The 24,314-nt window shown below is 43.1% G+C and overlaps 1 protein-coding gene across 1 annotated transcript; it reads left to right on the forward strand.

The window, feature by feature from the left end:
• Window positions 1-29: 29 nt before the first annotated feature.
• slc4a1b (solute carrier family 4 member 1b (Diego blood group)) lies at window positions 30-23,042 on the forward strand. Its single transcript, XM_056296881.1, has 18 exons — window positions 30-104; window positions 5,415-5,461; window positions 7,493-7,673; window positions 9,333-9,468; window positions 11,004-11,076; window positions 12,063-12,105; window positions 12,696-12,880; window positions 14,925-15,135; window positions 15,461-15,664; window positions 17,073-17,221; window positions 17,448-17,642; window positions 17,873-18,121; window positions 18,324-18,413; window positions 18,614-18,780; window positions 19,276-19,517; window positions 19,732-19,901; window positions 20,224-20,397; window positions 22,862-23,042. Exons 1-18 carry the CDS (start codon window positions 56-58, stop codon window positions 22,940-22,942), a joined length of 2,646 nt encoding a protein of 881 aa, XP_056152856.1. The 5' UTR covers window positions 30-55; the 3' UTR covers window positions 22,943-23,042.
• The last annotated feature ends 1,272 nt before the right edge of the window (window positions 23,043-24,314 follow it).

Genomic DNA, 24,314 nt, shown 5'->3' on the forward strand with positions numbered 1-24,314 from the left:
TTATGAGACGTTGGCCACGCCGGGGGAGAGCAAGGACGACAAAGAGGACGCGGCGATGGAGGAGTTCCGGCAAATGTTCGCCGTCCATCGCCGGGATGTTGAAGGTGAGCGGGCGGGCCCGGCGGTGTAATCCTAGACTCTGTTGTCCTCCAAACACGCACAATAAATATGATAAGATGCTGGTGTGGATAGTGCCACAGTGCAACCGGTCTGCTGTGCTTATCAAGTTGTTGTATTTACTATCAATATTATGGGTGAGACGGGGAACGCATTGCTCCAGTGTGTGTGTCTGTGTGTGTGTGTGTTTTAGTAAATAGGAGTTTGAGCAAAAAATTTGAGTGCGTGCATGTGTATGCCTGCACGGATGTGTGTGTGCGCGGATGTGCACACGTGTACGTGTACCCTCATCCATCTATGCATGCATGCAGCATAGATCCACCTACCTATACACACACACACACATACACACACACACACACACACAGAGTCAGGTCTGAAGAGGTGGTGTTTATAAAGTCATGCTTTCGTGCCTGTGTGGGGTCAGTCACTTGTCACTACCACGGGCTTGGCTAGTGTGTCTGCTGCAGGTAAGTGCCCCCTTTTCTGCAAGAGCTAGAAATAACAATAGTGCAATAAAGAGCACGCAGCTGCAGCTTCTGCAGCATCAACAAGACCAGAATCAGCATCGGCGACCCACTGTCGGCCCAGTGTGCTTTCACGCATACGAGGAATTGGACTCCGGATCTAGTAATTACGCATATATATATATAATATATATATAATATATATATAAAACACAAAAAAACAAAATGGAAAAAAGAATAAAAAAGAAAAAAACAAGAGATAAAAGCAGCAATAAACAGAATACTGGAGGTGAATTATGAATTATAAGTATGTTATATTCTACCATATTATTTTATATCGTATGATTCCCGCTCTCCTTGCTGTTACGGTGAGCAGAGAGAAGAACTGTTTCGGTTAATACGTGCGAGTGCTGTTGTATACAGGAGGGGCAATATCGTAAAAGTGTTGCGGTATGCAGACGACATGACCGTGTGCTTTACAGACGAGTAAGTTTCGACTATCGGGCTGCAGTTGTCTTGCAGCAAGCCTTGTGTAGAATGGAGAGAAGTCCGGAGGGAGCTGAGTTGCAGTAGGTGTCGTGACACATTAGGAGCTTTTCTTCTCCAGTTTGTGGATTTTATCTGAATTCTGCACGGCGTGACATTATATAAGCTGTTGTGTTGCAGAAGTGTTAGGTTCTATATAAGCCTTTGTGTTGCAGAAGTGTTAGGTTCTATATAAGCCTTTGTGTTGCAGAAGTGTTAGGTTCTATATAAGCCTTTGTGTTGCAGAAGTGTTAGGTTTTATATAAGCCTTTGTGTTGCAGAAGTGTTAGGTTCTATATAAGCCTTTGTGTTGCAGAAGTGTTAGGTTCTATATAAGCCGTTGTGTTGCAGAAGTGTGAGGTTCTATATAAGCCGTTGTGTTGCAGAAGTGTTAGGTTTTGTATAAGCCTTTGTGCTGCAGAAGTGTTAGGTTCTATATAAGCCTTTGTGTTGCAGAAGTGTTAGGTTTTGTATAAGCCTTTGTGTTGCAGAAGTGTTAGGTTCTATATAAGCCTTTGTGTTGCAGAAGTGTTAGGTTTTGTATAAGCCTTTGTGTTGCAGAAGTGTTAGGTTCTATATAAGCCTTTGTGTTGCAGAAGTGTTAGGTTTTGTATAAGCCTTTGTGTTGCAGAAGTGTTAGGTTTTATATAAGCCTTTGTGTTGCAGAAGTGTTAGGTTTTGTATAGGCCTTTGTGTTGCAGAAGTGTTAGGTTCTATATAAGCCTTTGTGTTGCAGAAGTGTTAGGTTCTATATAAGCCGTTGTGTTGCAGAAGTGTTAGGTTCTATATAAGCCGTTGTGTTGCAGAAGTGTTAGGTTCTATATAAGCCGTTGTGTTGCAGAAGTGTTAGGTTCTATATAAGCCTTTGTGTTGCAGAAGTGTTAGGTTCTAGATAAGCCGTTGTGTTGCAGAAGTGTTAGGTTCTGTATAAGCCTTTGTGTTGCAGAAGTGTTAGGTTTTGTATAAGCCTTTGTGTTGCAGAAGTGTTAGGTTCTATATAAGCTGTTGTGTTGCAGAAGTGTTAGGTTCTATATCAGCTGTTGTGTTGCAGAAGTGTTAGGTTTTGTATAAGCCTTTGTGTTGCAGAAGTGTTAGGCTTTGGGGCCAGGTGGACTAAGTTTTGAGGTGAACTCTGAAGCGCTGGCTGGCTGGTGGAGTGACTGAGAGGGGCTCAGAACCTAGAAGACCAGCTGCCGGGTTGTAGGACCTCTTGTTATCTTGGTGTAATTTAACACACACACTTGACTTTTCATCAGATACCACACAGATCCCTTTACTGTCTGTTGCATGACATGCAGACACACACACAGTTACACTATTATGAACACACAGAGAAACATGCACCTATATTCTCAAATATTCAAATGCACCCATACACACACACACACATACATATAAACACATGCACAAACACATACAGTTGATGCACACACGCATGCACACACATGTGCACATACACACATGCACAAACACACACAAATATGCAGAAACACAAATGCACACCCACACATATGCAAACACACACATATGCACACACATATGCACAAACGCACACACATGCAAACACACACATATGCACACACACACACACACATATGCATGTGCGTGTGTGGCCTGGCTCATCAGACTCTTTGCTGGGCTGTTTTGGAAATAATTCGTGTTGTTTTCAGACACAACTTCAGTGATTAAGTGCCGTGTGCGGTAAGCTGGCCCTGGCAGCTCGTCGTGGTGCAGCTCACTTCACAGCCTGTCTGTACTGTACTGTACTACATCGTGACAACCCTCCGTGGTCGGCCTGTCGTCAGTGTGTCTGTCTCAACTCACTCGTTTATTCAGCCGTTCATCCGATCAGAGGAGGGGACGTCATTCATTCCTTCATGAGTCAGATTGAGTACTGTCGTTTTTACAACGAGGCCCTCTGTGGAAACAACCCTCTTCCGTATCCCAGGGGCTACGTCTTTAGTCTCTGTGGTGCCAGAGAGGAAACGATGCAGGATGAAGATGAATGCCTGCACGTGTATTTCTACGATACCCCCTGTGTTATACTAGCGAAGATATTTATTGTACCAGCACATGCAACTTCAGGGAAATTGAAATCAGTGAACAAAAATAACACTATTGAGTGGCCAATGGTGTTAAATAACACCCAGTAGGGCATCCGGGTGGTATGGCGGTCTATTCTGTTGCCTAGCAACACGGAGATCGCCGGTTTGAATCCCGGTGTTGCCTCTGGCTTGGTCGGGCATCCCTACAGACACAATTGGCCGTGTCTGCGGGTGGGAAGCCGGATGTGGGTATGTGTCCTGGTCGCTGCACTAGCGCCTCCTCAGGTCAGTTGGTCGGGGCACCTGTTCGGGGGCGGGGGGGACTGGAGGGAATAGCGTGATCCTCCAGTAATTGGCAGGGTGCAATTGGGGATGGGGATGGGGATGGGGGGGGTCAAAAAATAAATAAAATAACTCCAGTTTGGGATTTCCTTGTTTACTGTCTGTTAATTTGAACATTTATTTGGCCTTCAGTGTTCTGAGTACATGTTAGGATAGTAATATAATTAATGAATATAAATGTTACAATGTTCATATAATTAGTTAATGTAATTAATATAAATGTTACAATGTTAATATAATTAATATAAACGTTATTAATATAATTAGTTAATGTAATTAATATAAATGTTACGATAGTAATATAATTAATTAATATAAATGTTACAATGTTACTATAATTAATTAATATCATTAATATAAATGTTACGATATTATTATAATTAATATAAATTACGATATCAATATAAATATTACGACATTAATATAATAATTATATAATTAATGTAAATGTCACGATATTAATATAATTAGTTAATATAATTAATATAAATGTTACAAAGTTAATATAATTAACATAAATGTTATTAATATACTTAATATAATTAGTTAATTTAATTAATGCGAATGTTACGATATTAGTATAATTAATTAATATACACTACTGTTCAAAAGTTTGGGATCACCCAAACAATTTTGTGTTTTCCATGAAAAGTCACGCTTATTCACCACCATATGTTGTGAAATGAATAGAAAATAGAGTCAAGACATTGACAAGGTTAGAAATAATGATTTGTATTTGAAATAAGATTTTTTTTACATCAAACTTTGCTTTCGTCAAAGAATCCTCCATTTGCAGCAATTACAGCATTGCAGACCTTTGGCATTCTAGCTGTTAATTTGTTGAGGTAATCTGGAGAAATTGCACCCCACGCTTCCAGAAGCAGCTCCCACAAGTTGGATTGGTTGGATGGGCACTTCTTTGAGCAGATTGAGTTTCTGGAGCATCACATTTGTGGGGTCAATTAAACGCTCAAAATGGCCAGAAAAAGAGAACTTTCATCTGAAACTCGACAGTCTATTCTTGTTCTTAGAAATGAAGGCTATTCCATGCGAGAAATTGCTAAGAAATTGAAGATTTCCTACACCGGTGTGTACTACTCCCTTCAGAGGACAGCACAAACAGGCTCTAACCAGAGTAGAAAAAGAAGTGGGAGGCCGCGTTGCACAACTGAGCAAGAAGATAAGTACATTAGAGTCTCTAGTTTGAGAAACAGACACCTCACAGGTCCCCAACTGGCATCTTCATTAAATAGTACCTGTTAGAGCCTGTTTGTGCTGTCCTCTGAAGGGAGTAGTACACACCGGTGTAGGAAATCTTCAATTTCTTAGCAATTTCTCGCATGGAATAGCCTTCATTTCTAAGAACAAGAATAGACTGTCGAGTTTCAGATGAAAGTTCTCTTTTTTTGGCCATTTTGAGCGTTTAATTGACCCCACAAATGTGATGCTCCAGAAACTCAATCTGCTCAAAGAAGTGCCCATCCAACCAATCCAACTTGTGGGAGCTGCTTCTGGAAGCGTGGGGTGCAATTTCTCCAGATTACCTCAACAAATTAACAGCTAGAATGCCAAAGGTCTGCAATGCTGTAATTGCTGCAAATGGAGGATTCTTTGACGAAAGCAAAGTTTGATGTAAAAAAAATCTTATTTCAAATACAAATCATTATTTCTAACCTTGTCAATGTCTTGACTCTATTTTCTATTCATTTCACAACATATGGTGGTGAATAAGTGTGACTTTTCATGGAAAACACGAAATTGTTTGGGTGATCCCAAACTTTTGAACGGTAGTGTAAGTAGTTAATATGATTAGTGTATATGTTATGATGTTGTCCTGTGAACACTCAAAACAGGAGAGTGTGAGTTCTGACTGATGCTTTTGTGTGTGTGTGTGTGTGTGTTGTTTTTTTGTGTACAGCTGTCTGGAACATCAACAACAACGCCAAATCCAGAGGAGAGTGTCAGGTAAATGACACATACACACACACACACACACACACACACGCACGTAGGCGCACACACACACACACACACACACACACACACACACACACACACACACACACAGAAATGGGTTTTCTATCAATAAGCAAAAGGAACTTTTGTCATATGCATGTAGAGCAGTTGCTGTGCTGCTGTGATTGACCCTTACAGTGCACACACATACACACACACACACACATACACACACACACGCACACACGCACACTTCAACCCAAGGCACGGGATGTTTGTTGACAGTCCAAACATGGCGAGTGAGGGGACATCAGCCGTGTCCCTGCAGCAGATTGTCAGTGGACCGGTGCCCGGAGCCAGCGGGGGTCAGAACAAGCAGCATGTTTACCTTGTAGACACAGAGTGTGCCGGGGCCTCTGCCAGCCCTCCACGTGGGCCGGTCCTACACTCACACTGCCCCAGTGAGCCAGCGTAAAGCAACCGGAGGGGATCCAACACTGTCGCGCTGAAAAACCAGCACCTACGATGTCAGCAAAGGCCACGTTTTAATCAGCTCTTACAGAATGACCTCAACTTTCCCTCAGCCGGTGTCCAGGTAGGGTGGCAGTCTATTCCGTTGCCTACCAACACGGGGAGCGCCGGTTTGAATCCCCGTGTTACCTCCGGCCTGGTCGGGCGTCCCTACAGACACAATTGGCCGTGTCTGCGGGTGAGAAGCCGAATGCGGGTATGTGTCCCGGTCACTGCACTAGCGCCTCCTCTGGTCGGTCAGGGCACCTGTTCCAGGGGGGAGGGGGAACTGGGGGGTCCTCCCACTTGCTGCATCCCCCTGGTGAAACTCCCCACTGTCAGGTGAAAAGAAGCGGCTGGTGACTCCACGTGTATGGGAGGAGGCCTGTGGTAGTCTGCAGCCCTCCCCGGATTGGCAGAGGGGGCGGAGCAGCGACCGGGACGGCTCGGAAGAGTGGGGTAATTGGCCAGGAAAAAGTTGCTGAAGTGACGTACATATATATGAAGAAAGCGACCACAACAAAGCAGACATCATTGAGATACATACTGAGCAGAGTATACAACAAGGAGACACTGCTGAAAAGATTCTGATAACATACAAATCCCACTACCACGGATGATAGTTTATAAATGTGACGGAGAATGGCCGGGATGAGAGTCAGCACCTCCACGTCTGAGGCCAGGGTTCTCTACCAGAAAATGGTGGACTGCCCCCTCCGGGTTGGGGATACATTTTTTGCCCCAAGTGAAGGAGTTCAAGTATCTCGGGGTCTTGTTCACGAGTGAGGGTAGGATGGAGCGGGAGATTGACAGGCGGGTTGGTGCAGCATCAGTAGTAATGTGGACGTTGTACCGGACCGTTGTGGTGAAGAGGGAGCTGAGCCGGAAGGCAAAGCTCTCAATTTACCAGTCAATCTTCGTTCCAACCCTCACCTATGGTCATGAGCTTTGGGTAGTGACCGAAAGGGTGAGATAGCGGATACAAGCGGCTGAAATGAGTTTCCTCCGTAGGGTGTCTGGGCTCAGCCTTAGAGATAGGGTGAGGAGCTCGGATATCCGGAGGGAGCTCGGAGTAGAGCCGCTGCTCCTTCGCGTCGAAAGGAGCCAGTTGAGGTGGTTCAGGCATCTGATTAGGATGCCTCCTGGCCGCTTTACTTTGAAGGTTTTCTGGGCACATCCAACTGGGAGGAGACCCCAGGGTAGACCCAGAACTCGCTGGAGGGACTACATGTCCAATCTGGCCTGGGAACGCCTTGGGATCCCCCCTCTCCCTGGGGAGAGGAACGTCTGGAGTGCCCTACTTAGCTTGCTGCCTCCACGACTCAACCTCAGAGAAGCGGCTGATGGATGAAAGAAGGAATGAATGGATGACTGGATGAATGAATGAATGCATGAATGAATGGATGGATGGATGGATGGATGGATGAATGGATGGATGGATGGATGGATGGATGGATGGATGGATGGATGGATGAATTAATGAATGAATGAATGAATGAAAGAGAACCTCATGTTTCTGAATGGTTTCAGGTGTACGTGGAGGTGAACGAGCTGATGAAGGACCAGGACCAGCAGGCCTACTGGCAGGAGACGAGCCGATGGGCGGGCTACGAGGAGAGCTTCGACCCCCAGGCAGGGACCTGGGGGTCCTCACACATCTCCTACCTCACCTTCAAGAGCCTCATTCGGCTCCGGCGTACCATGAACACAGGTGAACACAGTTCGCATTCATCACTACTGCCATGTGAAGTCAACTCACCAGAACTAGACAGAGAGCGGTTGAAAAGGTAGAGGTGCTCTGCAAGTCAGCCATGATGATGATGTTGTTTTAATTGACTTGTAATGTTTGACTGACTGCAGGTGTCCCCAGCCTTATAACAACACAGTGGCATAACGACCCAAACCAACGATCGGTTTCATATGCAAATTGTTGTGACCATTAACTAGAGTTACAATGGCCATGTGTACTATTCACAGAGGATTGGGGAATAGTTGCAATCACAGCATTGTAAGATGGGAAAAATCCCACATTAAACAGGCCCTGGTGAAGTGTGGTTATCCTAACTGGGCTTTTTGTCAAAGCGAGGAAGACGCCCAAACAGTGCACCAGCCGATCGAAGAGAGGAGGAGGACAACAGCTGTCTCAGCCTAAACCAGTGGTGATTCTGTATGTGGCAGGAGTGTTGGAACAGTTCAGACTCGTATTTTCCAAACACCGCATCTCAGTTGCTTTCAAACCCCAAAACACGCTGTACCAGAAATCTGTCCACTCCAAGGATCGGGTCCCCCAGTAAAAACAGAGCAATATAGTGTACACTGTTAAGTGCTGGGAGGATTGCTGTGAATTGTACATTGGGGAAACCAAACACGCTGGCCAAGAGGATGACGCAACACAGGAGAGCTAACACGTCAGACCAGGACTCCGCAGTCTACACCACCTACACAGCCTACACCGTCTACACAGCCTACACCATCTACACAGTCTACACCATCTACACAGCCTACACCATCTACACAGTCTACACCATCTACACAGCCTACACCATCTACACAGTCTACACCATCTACACAGCCTACACCATCTACACAGTCTACACCATCTACACAGCCTACACCATCTACACAGCCTACACCATCTACACAGTCTACACCATCTACAGGCAAGTGGCCACTCTTCCAAGGATGAGGATGTGCACATCCTTGATAGGGAGGAACGCTGGTTTGAACGGGGAGTCAAAGAGGCCATCTATGTGAAGAGGGAACGACCATCCCTGAACCTAGAGGGGCCTAATGGCCCAGACACACCAAACCGGCTAGCGGCGGACGAAGGCCAACTGTTGCATTGCCTCACGTCGCCTGCCGTCTGGGCCAAAAAGTAGAACTTGAACACACCACAAAAGCTACAGCCGACGGTCCTGATTCGCTAGCTTAGCACGGATTCGCTGAGCTGAACAGCCAATCAGAGTGATCTCTCTCACCGACGGGCTCCACCGATTCAACACGCTGAATCGGCCGAAAAGCTGCCGACAGGGGTCCGACTAGTGCCGACGGTGCGGGACACACCGCAAAAACTCACCGACAGCCCGTCAGGGTCCTAAGAGTACATCTGCTGCCTTCTTACAATGCTGTGATTGCAACTCTTCCCCAGCCCTCTGTGAATAGTACACATGACCATTGTAATACCTGCAGACAGCCGAGACTGTAGAGGTCACTTAGATGAGTGATGAAACGTTTCTCTCGATAAACGTTGTGTCCAGATGAACTGATTCATAATCATCTTGGAAATCCTTAACTTATTCTAGTTTATATGATCTGCACGTAAATATCATTTTTGTTCCTATGTTGTTGTTGTTGCTTTTTGTTTGTTTAGGTGTGGTGATTTTTGACTGTGCGGAGACGACCCTGTCCAGCATTGCTGAAAAGATGGTTGAGGCAATGGTCAACAAGAAAGAGATCAGGCCAGGTGACAGGGAAGGGGTGCTGAAATCTCTGCTGCACAACCGCAGGTATCATCACAACATCACCCACTAGTTACTGGAACGGTAAAGAAAGGCTGTTGGTGGGACGCATGGCCGTTATACAGACACAGATTGGCTGTTGTTGGGAACTAAATAATGACGTCACAGTTGCGGATAAATAGGCGGAGTAGACTGGCCAGACTGTCTGTCCAGACTGTAAGGTTACTAATCGAATTATTGAAGACAAGTGAAAAACAAAGGAATGAGGAAGCAGGACACATTGGTCGGCACGGTGGCGCAGTGGTTAGCACTGTCGCCTCACAGCAAGAAGGTCCTGGGTTCGTACCCCGGGGTTGTCCAACCTTGGAGGTCGTCCCAGGTCATCCTCCGTGTGGAGTGTGCATGTTCTCCCCGTGTCTGTGGTGGGTTTTCTGTGGGTGCTCCGGTTTCTCCCACCATCAAAAAGACATGCATGTAATACTCCTGTCTGTGCCTCTGAGCAAGGCAGTGGGTAAAGAACTGGAGTTGGTCCCCGGGCGCTGCACAAAGGCGGCAGCCCCACTGCTCCTCGCTACACAGATCACAGCTAGGATGGGTTAATTTGCAGTAACTGAATTTCCCCAACGGGATTAATAGAGGAAACTTAATTTTAATTAGTAACTTAATTTTATTACTATTTATTTATTGATTAATGATTATTTTAATATTTTACAGTTTTATTGTACTTATTTAATTTTTCCTCATATGCTGCTCCTCTTGCTTTTATATTTCATTCCCAATGTTTAACTTTTAAACTGTTTTTTAAAATTTGTATCATTGTTTTCAACCTTTTTAGTCTGACTCTTTTGAAAAGTGCTATTTAATTAGTTATTATTATTGTTATTATTATTATTATTATTATTATTATTATTATCATCAAATAAATGTTAATAATAGAATTACAAGAGAAACACAAGAAAATGTAAAAAACTAAATTTAGTTAGGATTTAAACCTGACATTTCTGAACCTGAAGGTTACGTTCAGGCACAAAGTCCAAAATGGTTTAGGCTGGGACAAATCTTTTGGTCTGGACAATTAAGACCACTAAGCAGTTAAGTTTAGATAAACCAAAGGAAGAAGACACGAGATGCAATAGTCCAACCTGTATTAACAAGATGACTATTAATATTTTAAGCCATCTGCTAATGTTAACAAGTTTGTTGTAGGAGTTTACAAGTGCTTTATTGCTTATTTATTAATCAATTAATTATTAATTAATTCCATTACCCCAACTGCTTATCCCAATTATTATTTAATAATAATAAAAATATTAATAATAATTACTATTATTATTATTTAATTTATTTGATTAATTTGATTAATTAATTTATTAATCAGTCTTACAGCTACTCATAAAGTATCATCATATTTAAGTTTTTCTGTCAGGCACATGAAAGGTTACAAAAAAGAGTTTTGCTTTTGTCTCTCCACAACAGCAAGTACAGAATGGTCATTTGGAGTGTTGTTCAGAAATAAAAGGGCAGTAATACAGTGGTCTAACGATGACATTTGCGATGACCCGTGTCACATTTTGCCCCATTAGCCAAACCACCGACCCAGAGAGCCAAGCCCTGACCGACGTTGTGGAGATGAGGAAGTTTTCCGTCAGAGAGAGGGTAGGTTTTGCAGCCTTGTGAACAGATAATCGCTGATAACATGACAAAAACCATTGACGTTAACACAATAGCTTGTATGACTGCAAGTGGAAAAGCTAACTTCTGAAATCAGACCACTTGGGGAAATCATTTGGGATATCAAAGGATGACGTTTCTATTTTTAAAGACCATTCTTTTTCTAAACTCCCGTGTTTTTATGATGCATTGATCTCTTAAATATCAGTATAATAATTACCTCTGGGCACACTGTCAATCCTATTCAGTTCCAAAGAGCACGTAAAACCCCATTAAAAGTTTGCATATCTTTCTATCTATCTATCTATCTATCTATCTATCTATCTATCTATCTATCTAGCTAGCTAGCTAGCTAGCTAGCTAGCTATAATAATAATAATAATAATAATAATAAATTGAGTTTGGATAGTGCTTCTCATCTGCAGACAGATCTTGAAGCGCATCACAGATGAAAGGCTATAGTAAAAGAAAACAGAAAACATATAATATTAATATATATAATAATATATGATATAAAATAATAAAATAAAAAGTAAAAAGATGTTAAAGGGGGAATAAAACCAGGGTGGGGCGCTGTAAAATGTTTAAAAGAAGATATATCTATCCATCTATCTATCTATCTATCTATCTATCTATCTATCTATCTATCTATCTATCTATCTATCTATCTATCTATCTATCTATCTATCTATCTATCTATCTATCTATCTATCTATCTATCTATCTATGTTTAGGTAGTTATTTAATAACAAGTTGATTACCAGAATGTGATTTCTTCGAATGAAGTGTCTAAATGAGCCATCACGTTCATTGGAAAATGCATCTGAGGAGATGAAATTCATGTTAGAGCAACATAGAACATCAAGAAAGCCTCCAGTTTATTTTTAAATGTCAATTCTACAAGTTACGCATGGTAAGGATTAATTCAGTAACTCTATCTTCTCGCTTCCTGTCCATGAATTCTCTTTCAGAGGGACGCATCTGAAAGTGTTGAGGCCTCCATGGTGCTAGTAGGTGAGCTTTGCATCAGTTTTTTTTGTATCCCCCCCCCTTTTTTTTCTGCCCAGTTGTACTTGGCCAAATACCCCACTCTTCCGAGCCATCCCAGTCGCTGCTCCACCCCCTCCGCCGATCTGGAGAGGGCTGCAGACTACCACATGCCTCCTCTGATACATGTGGAGTCGTCAGCTGCTTCTTTTCACCTGACAGTGAGGAGTTTCGCTAGGGGGATGTAGCGCGTGGGAGGATCACGCTATCCCCCCCCCCAAACAGGCGCCCTGACTGACCAGAGGAGGCGCTAGTGCAGCGACCAGGACACATACCCACAACTGGCTTCCCAACCGCAGACATGGCCAATTGTGTCTGTAGGGACACCCAACCAAGCCGGAGGTAACACGGGGATTCGAACCGGCGATCCCCTTGTTGCTAGGCAACAGAATAAACTGCTAGGCTACCCGGATGACTGCTTTGCATCAGTTTTAGTAAAGCACCTGCACGTGTGTGTGGGCGTGTCTTGAAGGGATGCCATTTCATCCCTCTTCATACTGTACACTGCATATGGTTGAATGACAATAAATCTTTGACGTGACTTCTCTTGGGAGCAGGAGCTTTGGACTTCTTGGAGAGGCCAACGGTTGCGTTTGTGCGGCTGAAGGAGCCGGTGGTGTTGGACTCTGCCCTGGAGGTCCCTGTACCTGTCCGCTTTGTCTTCGTCCTGGTGGGCCCCAGCAAGAGCGAGATCGACTACCATGAGACTGGCCGAGCCATGGCGGCCCTCCTCGCTGATAAAGTTAGTCTGCTGTCATGTGTCTATCAGATCAATTCCAACCCTTTCTACCCTTGAAAGTCCCATTTAAGATACCCCCAGCAGAGCTAAGGATGTTAGTCACATCAGATGCCGTCTTGCCCAGTGATCACCTCTGCAATGTCCCCTCCTTGTCACGCTGCGATTGAAAAAAATGACGGGTGACCTAGAACATTCTGATGTGTTGTGGTTTTTGATTTGTTGCCAGAATTTGCGCAGAATGCAGTTGTTTGGTCACTGCTGTTATTGCATCAGCTGCACATACATCGTGCAGCAGACTGGGGAGAACCGTTTGGCCATGAGAAATACTATGCTGACGACTTCTTTATTTACATCCTAATCTGTGTATGCATTTTCAGTGGTTGCATGTTTAGGGGTTGCATAAGTGCATACTTCTACAACCCGAGGACTCCTTTCCTGAAAAACTCGAGTTCTGGAGTAGTTGGGGCGGGGGGTGGGGGGGTTGCAGGAGGTGTCTTGCATCAATTAAAAGATGGTGCAACTGTGATGGTGTTGGTCTCGGCACATAGAGCAAAGCATAAAATTAATAATATGATGTGAAGATAACACTTGGTCTTACCTTACATAGTGGTGAAGTATGGATGATACTGATAATATTTTACCATTGTTGTTACCAACATTCTCCAGTAGCCCAAGGTAGAAAGTTCAGTCAACAAAGTGGGTTTTTCCACCAAGTGTTCTTACCGTGTTTAGATATAGCAACTGTTTTTTTGTAAATGAAACCTGGTCATCAATAAGCCTAACTGACTTAAAAATAAAATTAGTCATATTTGCTTGCATCTATTTTTAACAATATTAATTTGTTTAGCCATGTTAGTGTGGCAGCCTAGTCTGTTAAGTTACACATTATATGTTAGAGCCATCCTCGAGAAATCTCTCCACAACTTACAATTGTTGCACATTTATTTCATCACAACGACAGTCGGGAAAGAACATTTGCACGGCGAACTACAGCAATAAATCAAACACGCATTTGGTAATCAACGACCCATCCATACATCCATTACCCAAGCCGCTTATCCCAGTTGGGGTCGTGAGACGCTGAAGTCTATCCCACCAGTCATTGGGCGGCCGGCATGAAGACACCCTGGACAAGACGCCAGTCCATCACAGGACAGTGTTGGGCCACTCCTGTTTATTATTTACCTCCTCCCTTTTGGCCACAACCTCCTGCACTATGGTATCCATTTCAACTGTTATGCTGATGATACACAGCTTTATGTGTCCACTAGGCCCACGTCCACTCTCTCCTCCAGTACCCTCACTGCTGTGTCTCCATGATATACAGATATGGAAGAATAACAATTATCTGAAATTCAACAGTAGTAAAACTGAGCTACTCCTCATTGGCACCAAATATACACTCTCAAAAACTAATATTTGCTCGCTCCCCATTGCTGGAGTCACCACACCTGTCTCCACTCAGGCCAAGAGTCTTTTTAATCTAGTAATCCTAGTTTTAGTTTAGTTTTAGTCATTTTAGCTAGTAATCCATGATGTGAGGACAAAGCACTAACTGGAACTGGCTCTAACTGAAAACTGAGTGCGCGTGAGATGTAGCAACACGAGATTAACAAACACTCGACGTTAATGTAGAAACTCGAGGCTTGATGTAACTGCTCGAGAACTCGAATGCTCGAGTACTCCGTGCAACCCCTAGCATGTTTATTGTACTGTGCCAAGCACAGCATGATCAATGTGCAAATGCCGGAATTTTGTAAGAAGTTTTCACACCGATGTGATGCAGGAAATATGCGGTGCGAATGCCAATGGAACATTGTTACACCAGTTTCTGAGGATTTTGAAGCACAGACCCTCTCACAGCAAAGGCAGTAATTTTGCTGATCCCCTTCTCCAGAACCCTTGAATAAACTTGAATAGGTTTAGTGGCTTGCTAAAGGACACACACTATCAGGAAGCATGTTTGTTCATACACAGTTAATGGACAGATTGCTAAAAGTCTTTCAACAACTGCCACCATCCCCAACCCACTCGTCTTCATCCCCAGGTGTTCAACCAGGCGGTATTCCAGGCACAGGATGCCAGCGAGCTCATCGACGCCGTGGCCGACTTCATGGACTGCTGCATTGTGATCCCTCCCACCGAGATCCAGAACGAGGCGATGCTCACCTCCATCATTGGTTTCCAGAAGAAGCTCCTGCAGGACAGGATGCGGCCCTCTGACCCTCAGCTGCGCCTGGATGTCAAACCTCGCAGGCGTGGGTTTACACACACACACACACACACACACACACACACACACACACACACACACACACACACACACACACACACACACACACACACACACCGAAACTTGTTCAACACACAATCAGGACTGTGATCTGAAACAGTTGGAAAACATTGAGAAAATGAGAAAGAGCAAAAGAATTGATGGACATATTTCAATACTATAATATGCACACTCATTCTCTCCCTCTCTCTCTCTCTCTCTCTCTCTCTCTCTCTCTCTCTCTCTCTCTCTCTCTCTCTCTCTCTCTCTCTCTCTCTCTCTCTCTCTCTGCATGTGTCATGTTCCTCCAGTGTCCAAAGCTTCTGGGCCTCCACCTGAGGACCCGCTGGCCCGCACAGGTCGGCCGTTCGGGGGGATGATGCGAGACATCAGGAGGCGTTACCAACACTATAAGAGTGACATCACGGACGCTCTTAATGCCCAGGTCCTTGCTGCTGTCATCTTCATCTACTTCGCTGCCCTGTCACCTGCCATCACCTTTGGAGGACTGCTGGGTGTGTGTTTTTGTGTATTTGTATGTGTGTGTGTGTGTGTGTGTCAGAAGTGTAGACTCGAGTCACACGAGTTGGACCCGAGCCAGACTTGGGTCACAAATTTAATCATTTTGGACTTGATTTGACATCATTGAAAAAGACTTCCAACTTGGCTTTGACTTGAGCACCAGCGACTCGCGACTTCACTTAGACTTGGGCTTTTTGACGCGAAAGGTTTGATACCCTCCCCAGGCACAAACATAAAATGCTTTTACAAAGTGTGCAGCCAATCAGCTCTCCATTTCCATAATTACATATCCAACTTGAATCAACCTGTAATGGATAAAACTTTTAAAAAGTTTCATGACTTACATAAATGTAGTATGTTCATTATTACTATGTTGTTAAAATCTTAATTGATCCCCGTGGAGGGAAATTACGCTCTGCATTTGACCCATCCTAGCTGTGTAGGTAGGAGCAGTGGGCAGACGTCGTGCAGCACCCGGGGACCAACTCCAGTTCGTCTTGCCATGCCTTGCTCAAGGGCACAGACAGGAGTATTAACCCTAACATGCATGTCTTTTTGATGGTGGGGGAAACCCGAGCACCCGGAGAAAACCCACCGCAGACACGGGGAGAACATGCAAACTCCACATAGAAGACGACCTGGGGTGACCCCCAAGGTTGGACAACACTGGGGTTCGAACCCAGGACCTTCTTACTGTGAGGTGACAGCACTAACCACTGCGCCACCGTGCCGCCAAACTACATGACTTGGGACTTGACTTCCAGAGACGTGTATAGGTCAGGTGAATCGGCCATATTAAATTGTCCCTAGGTGTGAAAGTGTCGGCCCTGTGGTGGACTGGCGGCCTGTACAGGGTGTCTCCCCGCCTGCTGCCCAATGACTGCTGGGATAGACTCAAGCATCCCGTGACCCCGATTGGGATAAGTGGCTTGGATAATGGATGGACATATTCATAGAACAAAATATTCTGGGGGTCTTGAAAGATTAGAGAGTATGCTGGCGGTGGCTGGCAACTTGAAAATAATACTCTGGTGGAGGAAGTGTTCAACACACCAAGGTCAACAAAGATCTGATACACCTACGCTGCACATTTCTTAGTAGAAAATGCAATTTCTGACCTATGGCTTCATCTCTGCCTCTTATACAGCCATCATCCTTCTCTTACTGGATGCAGCGTCCTTTATAATGTCTTTAAAGTCCATCTTTTTAGCCATTATCATTGCTTGTATTTGCTGGCCTCCATGGGCCCCCCCTAGCGGCGGGTCCTCAGAAGGCCTTCCCCTTCTTATGGTCGGCCCTGTGTGTGTGTGAATATTTGTGTGCATTTTGCATGTATTGTATTTGCTTTAGCCTGCTTTAATTGGTCCTACTAAAAGAGTTCTCCCACCTCTGCTCCTGCAGCCGACAAGGTGGAAAATATGATGGGCGTGCCTGAGCTCCTCATCTCCACCTGTGTCCAGGGGATCATCTTCTGTTTTGTTGCCGCCCAGCCTGTCCTGGTCATTGGCTTCTCCGGTCCTCTCCTGGTGTTTGAGGAGGCTTTCTTTGCTGTGAGTTATGCCACAATATCCGTGTTCAACCCGTCTCATTTTATTGAAATGAGTTTGATCGCAACTTTTTGAAACATTATAAAAAAAAATTTTTTTTTTTCATTATTTCCATTTCTTGTACTTTCTTTCACACAGAGAAAATTTATATGAGTAGTTTGAATGGTTTGGTCATGGCCAAAGGTGAACTGTATTTAATTCAGGCTCCCTTTGCCATTTTTTTTTTCAGTTCTGTAAGTCTCAAGACTTTGAGTATATTGTGGGCAGAGTGTGGGTTGGCGTGTGGTTGGTCATCATTGTGGTGCTCATCGTGGCTTGTGAGGGCAGCTTCCTGGTGCGCTTCATCTCCCGCTTCACCCAGGAGATCTTCTCCATCCTCATCTCGCTCATCTTCATCTACGAAACGTTTGCCAAGTTGGGCAGGGTACATCATTTTCATCCCATCCTCAAATCTGTTCTTCTCATTATAATCCCATTATTAACCGGTGTTCGCTTTCACTAGTGTGTTTTGCCCTGGGCCATGTGCTGGACCTTCCAGTGAAGTTGCATGTTGAAATTAGTGGACGTAGAAACCTGAGTTGTACTTTTGATGTTGAGATTACAATGATCGAGTAACGATTGTTCATCTACCCTGCCCTGACTCAACCCTCCTAGATCTTCAAGGCCCACCCACTGATCTTGAATTACGACCATCTGAACGCGACAGTGGAAAACCCCTGGTACCCAGTGATAGTGGAGGAGCAAATCTATGACAATGCCACTGGTAATTTAACTGTGCTCACGACCACTGTTAACCGAGCCTATCCCAACACCGCCCTACTCTCCATGTGTCTCATGTTCGGCTGCTTCTTTATCGCCTACTTCCTGCGCCAGTTCAAAAATGGGACCTTTCTGCCTGGAAAGGTAAACGAAAGTACAACTTATTTTATCTTCCCTACATAAAACTACTGCTGGTTTCAATAGAGAAATTTATGTATTCTGGAACGATCACCACCAAAGTAACTTTTTGCAAATGGTGTAGTAACATTTGACAAGAGCATCGTGGACTCAAAATTGGTGAAAAATCTTTGAATTAACAAGAATGTTTCTTATCTGTTATTTTCAGGTCAGACGTTTGATGGGTGACTTTGGTGTGCCCATTGCCATCTTCCTCATGATTGTTGTGGACATTAGCATTGACGATACTTATACCCAGGTTGGTCTGTGCTTGCAAGGCATTCCAGTTTTTACTCCGGGATATATCTACAATACCAACAATTTAAGTTTAAAAAATTGTACTGCTGACCTTTACAGATGACACACAATCTGTTTATTTAAGTTAAACTTAACACAAAGTCTTCACAGGGCAGGGTTGTTGTTGTTGGTTTAGCCAAAATGTGTTGTTTTTCGCGACAGAAACTGGTTGTCCCCAAAGGTCTGATGGTGTCCAACCCAGACAAAAGAGGCTGGCTTATCAATCCCTTCGGGGAACACAAAGCCTTCCCTGTGTGGTTGATGTTTGCCTGCTGTGTACCGGCCATACTTGTCTTCATCCTGATCTTTCTAGAATCTCAGATCACTACGTGAGTAAAAGTCGTGTTTCCAAGCACCACTCATACTGGGGGATACAAGAGGATCAGCAACTTCACAGGACAAGTTTGATGCAGTTTTGCTTCTCACTTAAAGGGAAATTTCACTTAATTTTAAACCTTATTTCCATGTATTAACCATAGGGGAGTGGCACCTCTATAACATACACAGTCCTTGCCGATGTTGTCTGAATCATCATGGCCCGCTATAGCAAACTAGCTTACTTCCACCACCCACTGACACAAATGGATGGGGATGGCAGACGAACTATAGTAAAAACCTTATTGGCTGAGATGTTTGTTTTTTAATCTCCATCATTGAAATCCTCACGTAACTTATACTGGTACATGTAGGAAATGTAGAACAGCTCTCTTGGCAGGAGAACCTACAACTAGCTAGGCCGCCAACACTTACTGAATGTACCAATTATTTGCAGAGAAATTTCCCTTCAAATCTAACGTATGCCTTTTTATGTCTTGCACCACCAGCCTGATTGTGAGTAAACCAGAGCGGAAAATGGTCAAGGGCTCTGGGTTCCATTTTGACCTGCTGGTCCTGGTAGGGATGGGAGGACTGGGTGCCATATTCGGGGTGCCCTGGCTCAGCGCTGCAACAGTGCGCTCCGTTACTCATGCCAATGCCCTGACAGTCATGAGTAAGGGGCCAAAGCCTGAGATTGAGAAGGTGATGGAGCAGCGGGTCAGTGGGATTCTGGTGGCCCTGCTGGTTGGTAAGTGCAGTCTACTCACTCATTCTCCTCTGTTATGCAGTATAAAAACATGTATCCACTTGTCCAGAGTCAGGTCAGTTTGGAAATTTCGCCCAATAAAATGATATGTGAAGACTTTAGATGTGTTTTACAACTCACAAAGGTAAAAGTGATTATATCATGACTTACCCATGAAGAAAGAAAAAAAAACCACTTTCATTCTATTCATCTCAAGGTCTATCCATTCTAATGGAGCCCATCTTGAAGATGATTCCGATGGCTGCCCTATTTGGGATCTTCCTCTACATGGGTATCACTTCACTTAATGGCATCCAGTTGTGGGATCGCATGCTGCTTCTCCTCATCCCTAAAAAATACCACCCTGACGAACCGTATGCCACTAGGGTGAGAATCCTATTCTCACATATCACTAATAATTACTACACTTCATTAACATTGTAATGTTAGGCTGTTTGATTCTTTCTGTGATCACATTTGTAACCATTGCGCTCATCTACGATGGCATTTTCAGTAAAAAGGTCCACCAGTTGTAATCGCATATACAATGTGATGTGAATGGAAATGTCATGTCATGTTTAAGTGACACTAACTGTTACTTAAATCATAATTTCATGTCATTACTGTACAAATTTAACCATAACGCCAACCGATGAAGCAAGTCTGTGTCCATCTGTGACTGGCCAATCTTTCTGTGTTTTTGACATAGGTTAGCACAGGGAGAATGCACTTATACACGGCCATCCAGATAGTGTGCCTTGCAATCCTGTGGATTATTAAGTCCAGTCCAGCTTCTCTGGCGCTCCCCTTCATCCTGATCCTCACCATACCCCTGCGTATGTTGATGACTGGACGCCTCTTCACCGAACTGGAGATGAAATGTGTAGGTGGTCATTTCTTCTCATTTTGGTCAACACATGACGGCTATGGATGTGTAAAGCTGACCGATACCCGAAAAGCTAAAAAGTGTTGTGTAGTAGGTTTGTGGCTGTGTCCATGTTTGTGTATTCAAGTTCAAGCTCAAGTGCAAGTTGTTTTATTTGTCAAATGCACAACAATAAAGTGTAGCGGGCATTGCTGGCAATGAAATGCTTAGGCATCAGTTCAACCTAAAAAAAACCCCCAAAGAATAGTATGACACATCAGATTAAGATAAAACTAAAAATTAAAAAATGAAAAAAAAAAAACTCCAGCATGAGAAATTTAAAACTAAAAGTAACTAAAAATAAACTATAAGCTTTTTCACAACGTCTATAGGCCGGAGAAAGATAAACTTAAATTTAAACTAAATAAAAATCACACATTAAAATCTAAAATGTAACAGTTGACATGGAAATGTAACAGTATATACAGAGGTATGGAGTTATAATATAGATGTTAAATGTGTCTGTACATAGTGCAGGAGTGGTATGGCAGAAAGTGAACAGTGCAGAATGAAGTGAGGCGTGTGCATTTTGCAAGGTGGGGGGGCAGAGAGAGAGAGAGATTGTGTGTGTGTGTTTTTGATATTCTGCCAACAGGCTTTTTCAAAAAGGTTTCTAATTGCATGGCCTCAGATCTTCTACAAATTGTCAACACGTCTCTTCTCTCAGGTCTCTTCCCACAGGCCTTGAAAACTGCAGTCATCAAGCCGCTCTTAAAAAAGAATAATCTAGACACTTCACTAGTGAACAATTATAGGTCCATACCAAACCTCATGTTTCTAAGTAAAATAATTGAAAACACTGTTTTCCAGCAGCAACTTTTGGCACTAAACAACAGTTTCGATGTCTTCCAGTCAGGATTTTGACCACGCCACAGCATTGACATTGCTCTTGTTAAGGTCTTTATGACATCCGCTTAAACACAGACAGTGGCAGAATCTCAGTCCTAGTATTATTGGATCTCAGTGCTGCATTTGACACAGTCGACTACAACATATTACTAGACTGATTGGAAAACTGGGTGAGACTTTCTGGCACAGCACTAAACTGGTTTGAATCTTACTTAAAGGACAGGAATTACTTCATGTCTATAGGTAATTACAAATCTGAGCATACAAAAATGACCTGTGGAGTTCCCCAAGTCTCCCTCCTGGGGCCTCTTCTGTTTAAAATCTATATGCTCCCACGAGTTCAGATTATGGAAAACAACAAAATATGTTACCATAATTATGCTGATGACACACAGATTTACATAACCATATCATCAGGGGACTATAATCCCATACAAGCACTGAGCAAGTGCATTGAACAAATCAACGATTGGATGTCTCAGAATTTTCTTCAATTAAACAAAGATAAAACCAAAGTAATTGTCTTTGGAGCCAAAGAAGAATGATTAAAAGTCAGCACTCAGCTGCAGTCAATAATGTTAAAAACCATGAAGCAAGTCAGAAATATTGGTGTAGTCATGGACTCAAACCTCAATTTAGATAGCCACATTAAGACAAGTACAAAGTCAGCTTACTATCATCTGAAGAATATATCAAGATTTAAAGAATGTATGTCCCAACAGGTTTCAGAAAAACTTTTCCATGCATTTGTCTTCATTCGACCAGACTACTGTAACGGTGTCTTTACGCGTCTCTCTAAAAAAAAGCGGTCCAACAAAGTGGATCACATCACTCCAGTTCTGAGATCGTTACACAGGCTTCCTGTCCATCAGAGTCAATTTGAAAATTTTGCTCTTGGTTTATAAAGCACTGAATGGTTTAGGGCCAAAATACATTTCTGGTCTTCTGCGACACTATGAACCATACAGACTGCTCAGATCATCTGGGACGGGTCTGCTTTCTGTCCCCAAAGTCAAAACTAAACATGGAGAGGCGGCTTTCAGTTTTTATGCACCACATATCTGGGACAAACTCGCGGAAAATTGCAGGTCTGCTGCAACTCTCGGTTCTTTTAAATCAAGACTGAAAACGTCCCTGTTTGCCGCTGCCTACAATTAAGTGAAATTTGAAGCTTTTGATTTTAAGATACTAGATAAGACAACCTTTATTCATCCCCAAAGGGAAATTGAGGATTATCATCTTAAACTGCGCTGTAAATTTTACTGTCTTTTTATTTGTTTTTAAATGTCTTTATTGCCTTATGTTGTTTTCCTTAATATCTTTTATGTTTTATGTAAAGCGCTTTGAATTGTCTTGATGCTGAAATGCGCTGTACAAATAAATATGCATTGCCTTGCCGTGCGGTGTGTGTGTGCAAGTGTCCAGAGTCTATGTGTTCATGAGTCTCGTGGCTGGTTATGTAAGTGGCTTGTAAGTCCATGTAAGTCTTATGGCTTGTATGTGCAAGAGGTTGTGTGAATATGTATGTATGTATATATGATTCTCATTCTGCTGTGTTTCTTCTGTGTTTTAGTTGGATGCTGACGATGCAAAGGTGGCATTTGAGGAGGAGCCAGGACAGGACGTATACTATGAATCTCAGATGCCATTGTAGGAGACTCCCATGACATTTTCCATTATCCCCCCTGGCATTGAGAAAAAGACCTTCGTTCAGTTTTAGCTTACATTAAATTGTTTTGATTGTTATTTTATATACCCAAGAGCATAAGCACAAATATTTTGAAAGAATTAAAGATTAAAAACCAAATAATGGATTCTAGCCATTATTAAGTCATTTTTTTCATTTCAAAAGATGCCAAAGTTGTGTATTTTGGTTTTACACTGATATTAATTTATCTGTTAATATTTGCATTTGTCAAACATCCCCAAAATGCATATTTTTGTCCACCAACTCAGGTAATATTTTGTGTATGTTGCCATTTATTCTGTTTCTCATATTAGTAAAAAAATATTTTATTTTCAACAACCCTACAGTGGTATTGGAAAGGTGACAGTTTAATGGCAAGTTTTTATAATTTTTTTCAAGTGTAAATTCTCTGCTATTGACCTAAAAATGTTGTAGTTGAATTAGTATTATTGGAAAAATAACATTATATTTTCAAAAGCTAATATTTAAGCATATTTTATAAAATGCTATTGCATTGTTGTTGCCTTCACCTGACATGTTATGACATTTGGGAGATATTCAGAAGTACATATTAAGTAATGTATGAATCATGGCAGAGCAGAGGTGACTCTGAGGTACTCTAGCAAACTTATTCCCGGCAATATCATCAAAATGGTGACAATGGCCCGCAGCTGGGGGTGGGGGCAGGGGTCAACACCACCGTATGGTAACTACATCTCACAAAACAAGTGTGCACTTTAGTGTGTTGTTCAGTTTTATAGCGTCAAAACCTATACTTGTCTCTATGTCATCTCTTTATTAAGATTAATAAAACTACCTCCAAAAACAGGAGGCTAAATTTTGAATCACACCACACCCACACACCCAAATATTTAGCCTTATCTGGATCTTTTACCCCTTGCCATATATATATATATATATATATATATATATATATATATATATATATATATATATATATATATATATATATATATATATATATATATATATATATTGCATATTGCAGTGAATTCGGGGGGCAACCACAGGAACTGCCGCGGCCGGGACGCGAACCTGTGTCTCCCACAGGTTCGACTAAAGGGTCACTGGTTAACGTTGTCGCTTGCGGAGTGGGAGACACGGGTTCGCGTCCCGGCTGTGGTGACGGTCTCCCGGACTCCGCCCCCCCATCCCCCGATTTCGCTACATTGGTGTCAAAAGTGGGATGGTGAGACCATGAGGTCATCGGAAGCGCGTGCGCCCAGGGGCGTGAGGGAGCCGCATGCCAAACACTAAATATTGATAGAGGTACAACAAACATTATATAGAATTCAAATCATGGGCCTTACAGTATCAT

The sequence above is a fragment of the Lampris incognitus genome, chromosome 17 (genome assembly GCF_029633865.1).
Source record: "Lampris incognitus isolate fLamInc1 chromosome 17, fLamInc1.hap2, whole genome shotgun sequence".
Taxonomy (NCBI): domain Eukaryota; kingdom Metazoa; phylum Chordata; class Actinopteri; order Lampriformes; family Lampridae; genus Lampris; species Lampris incognitus.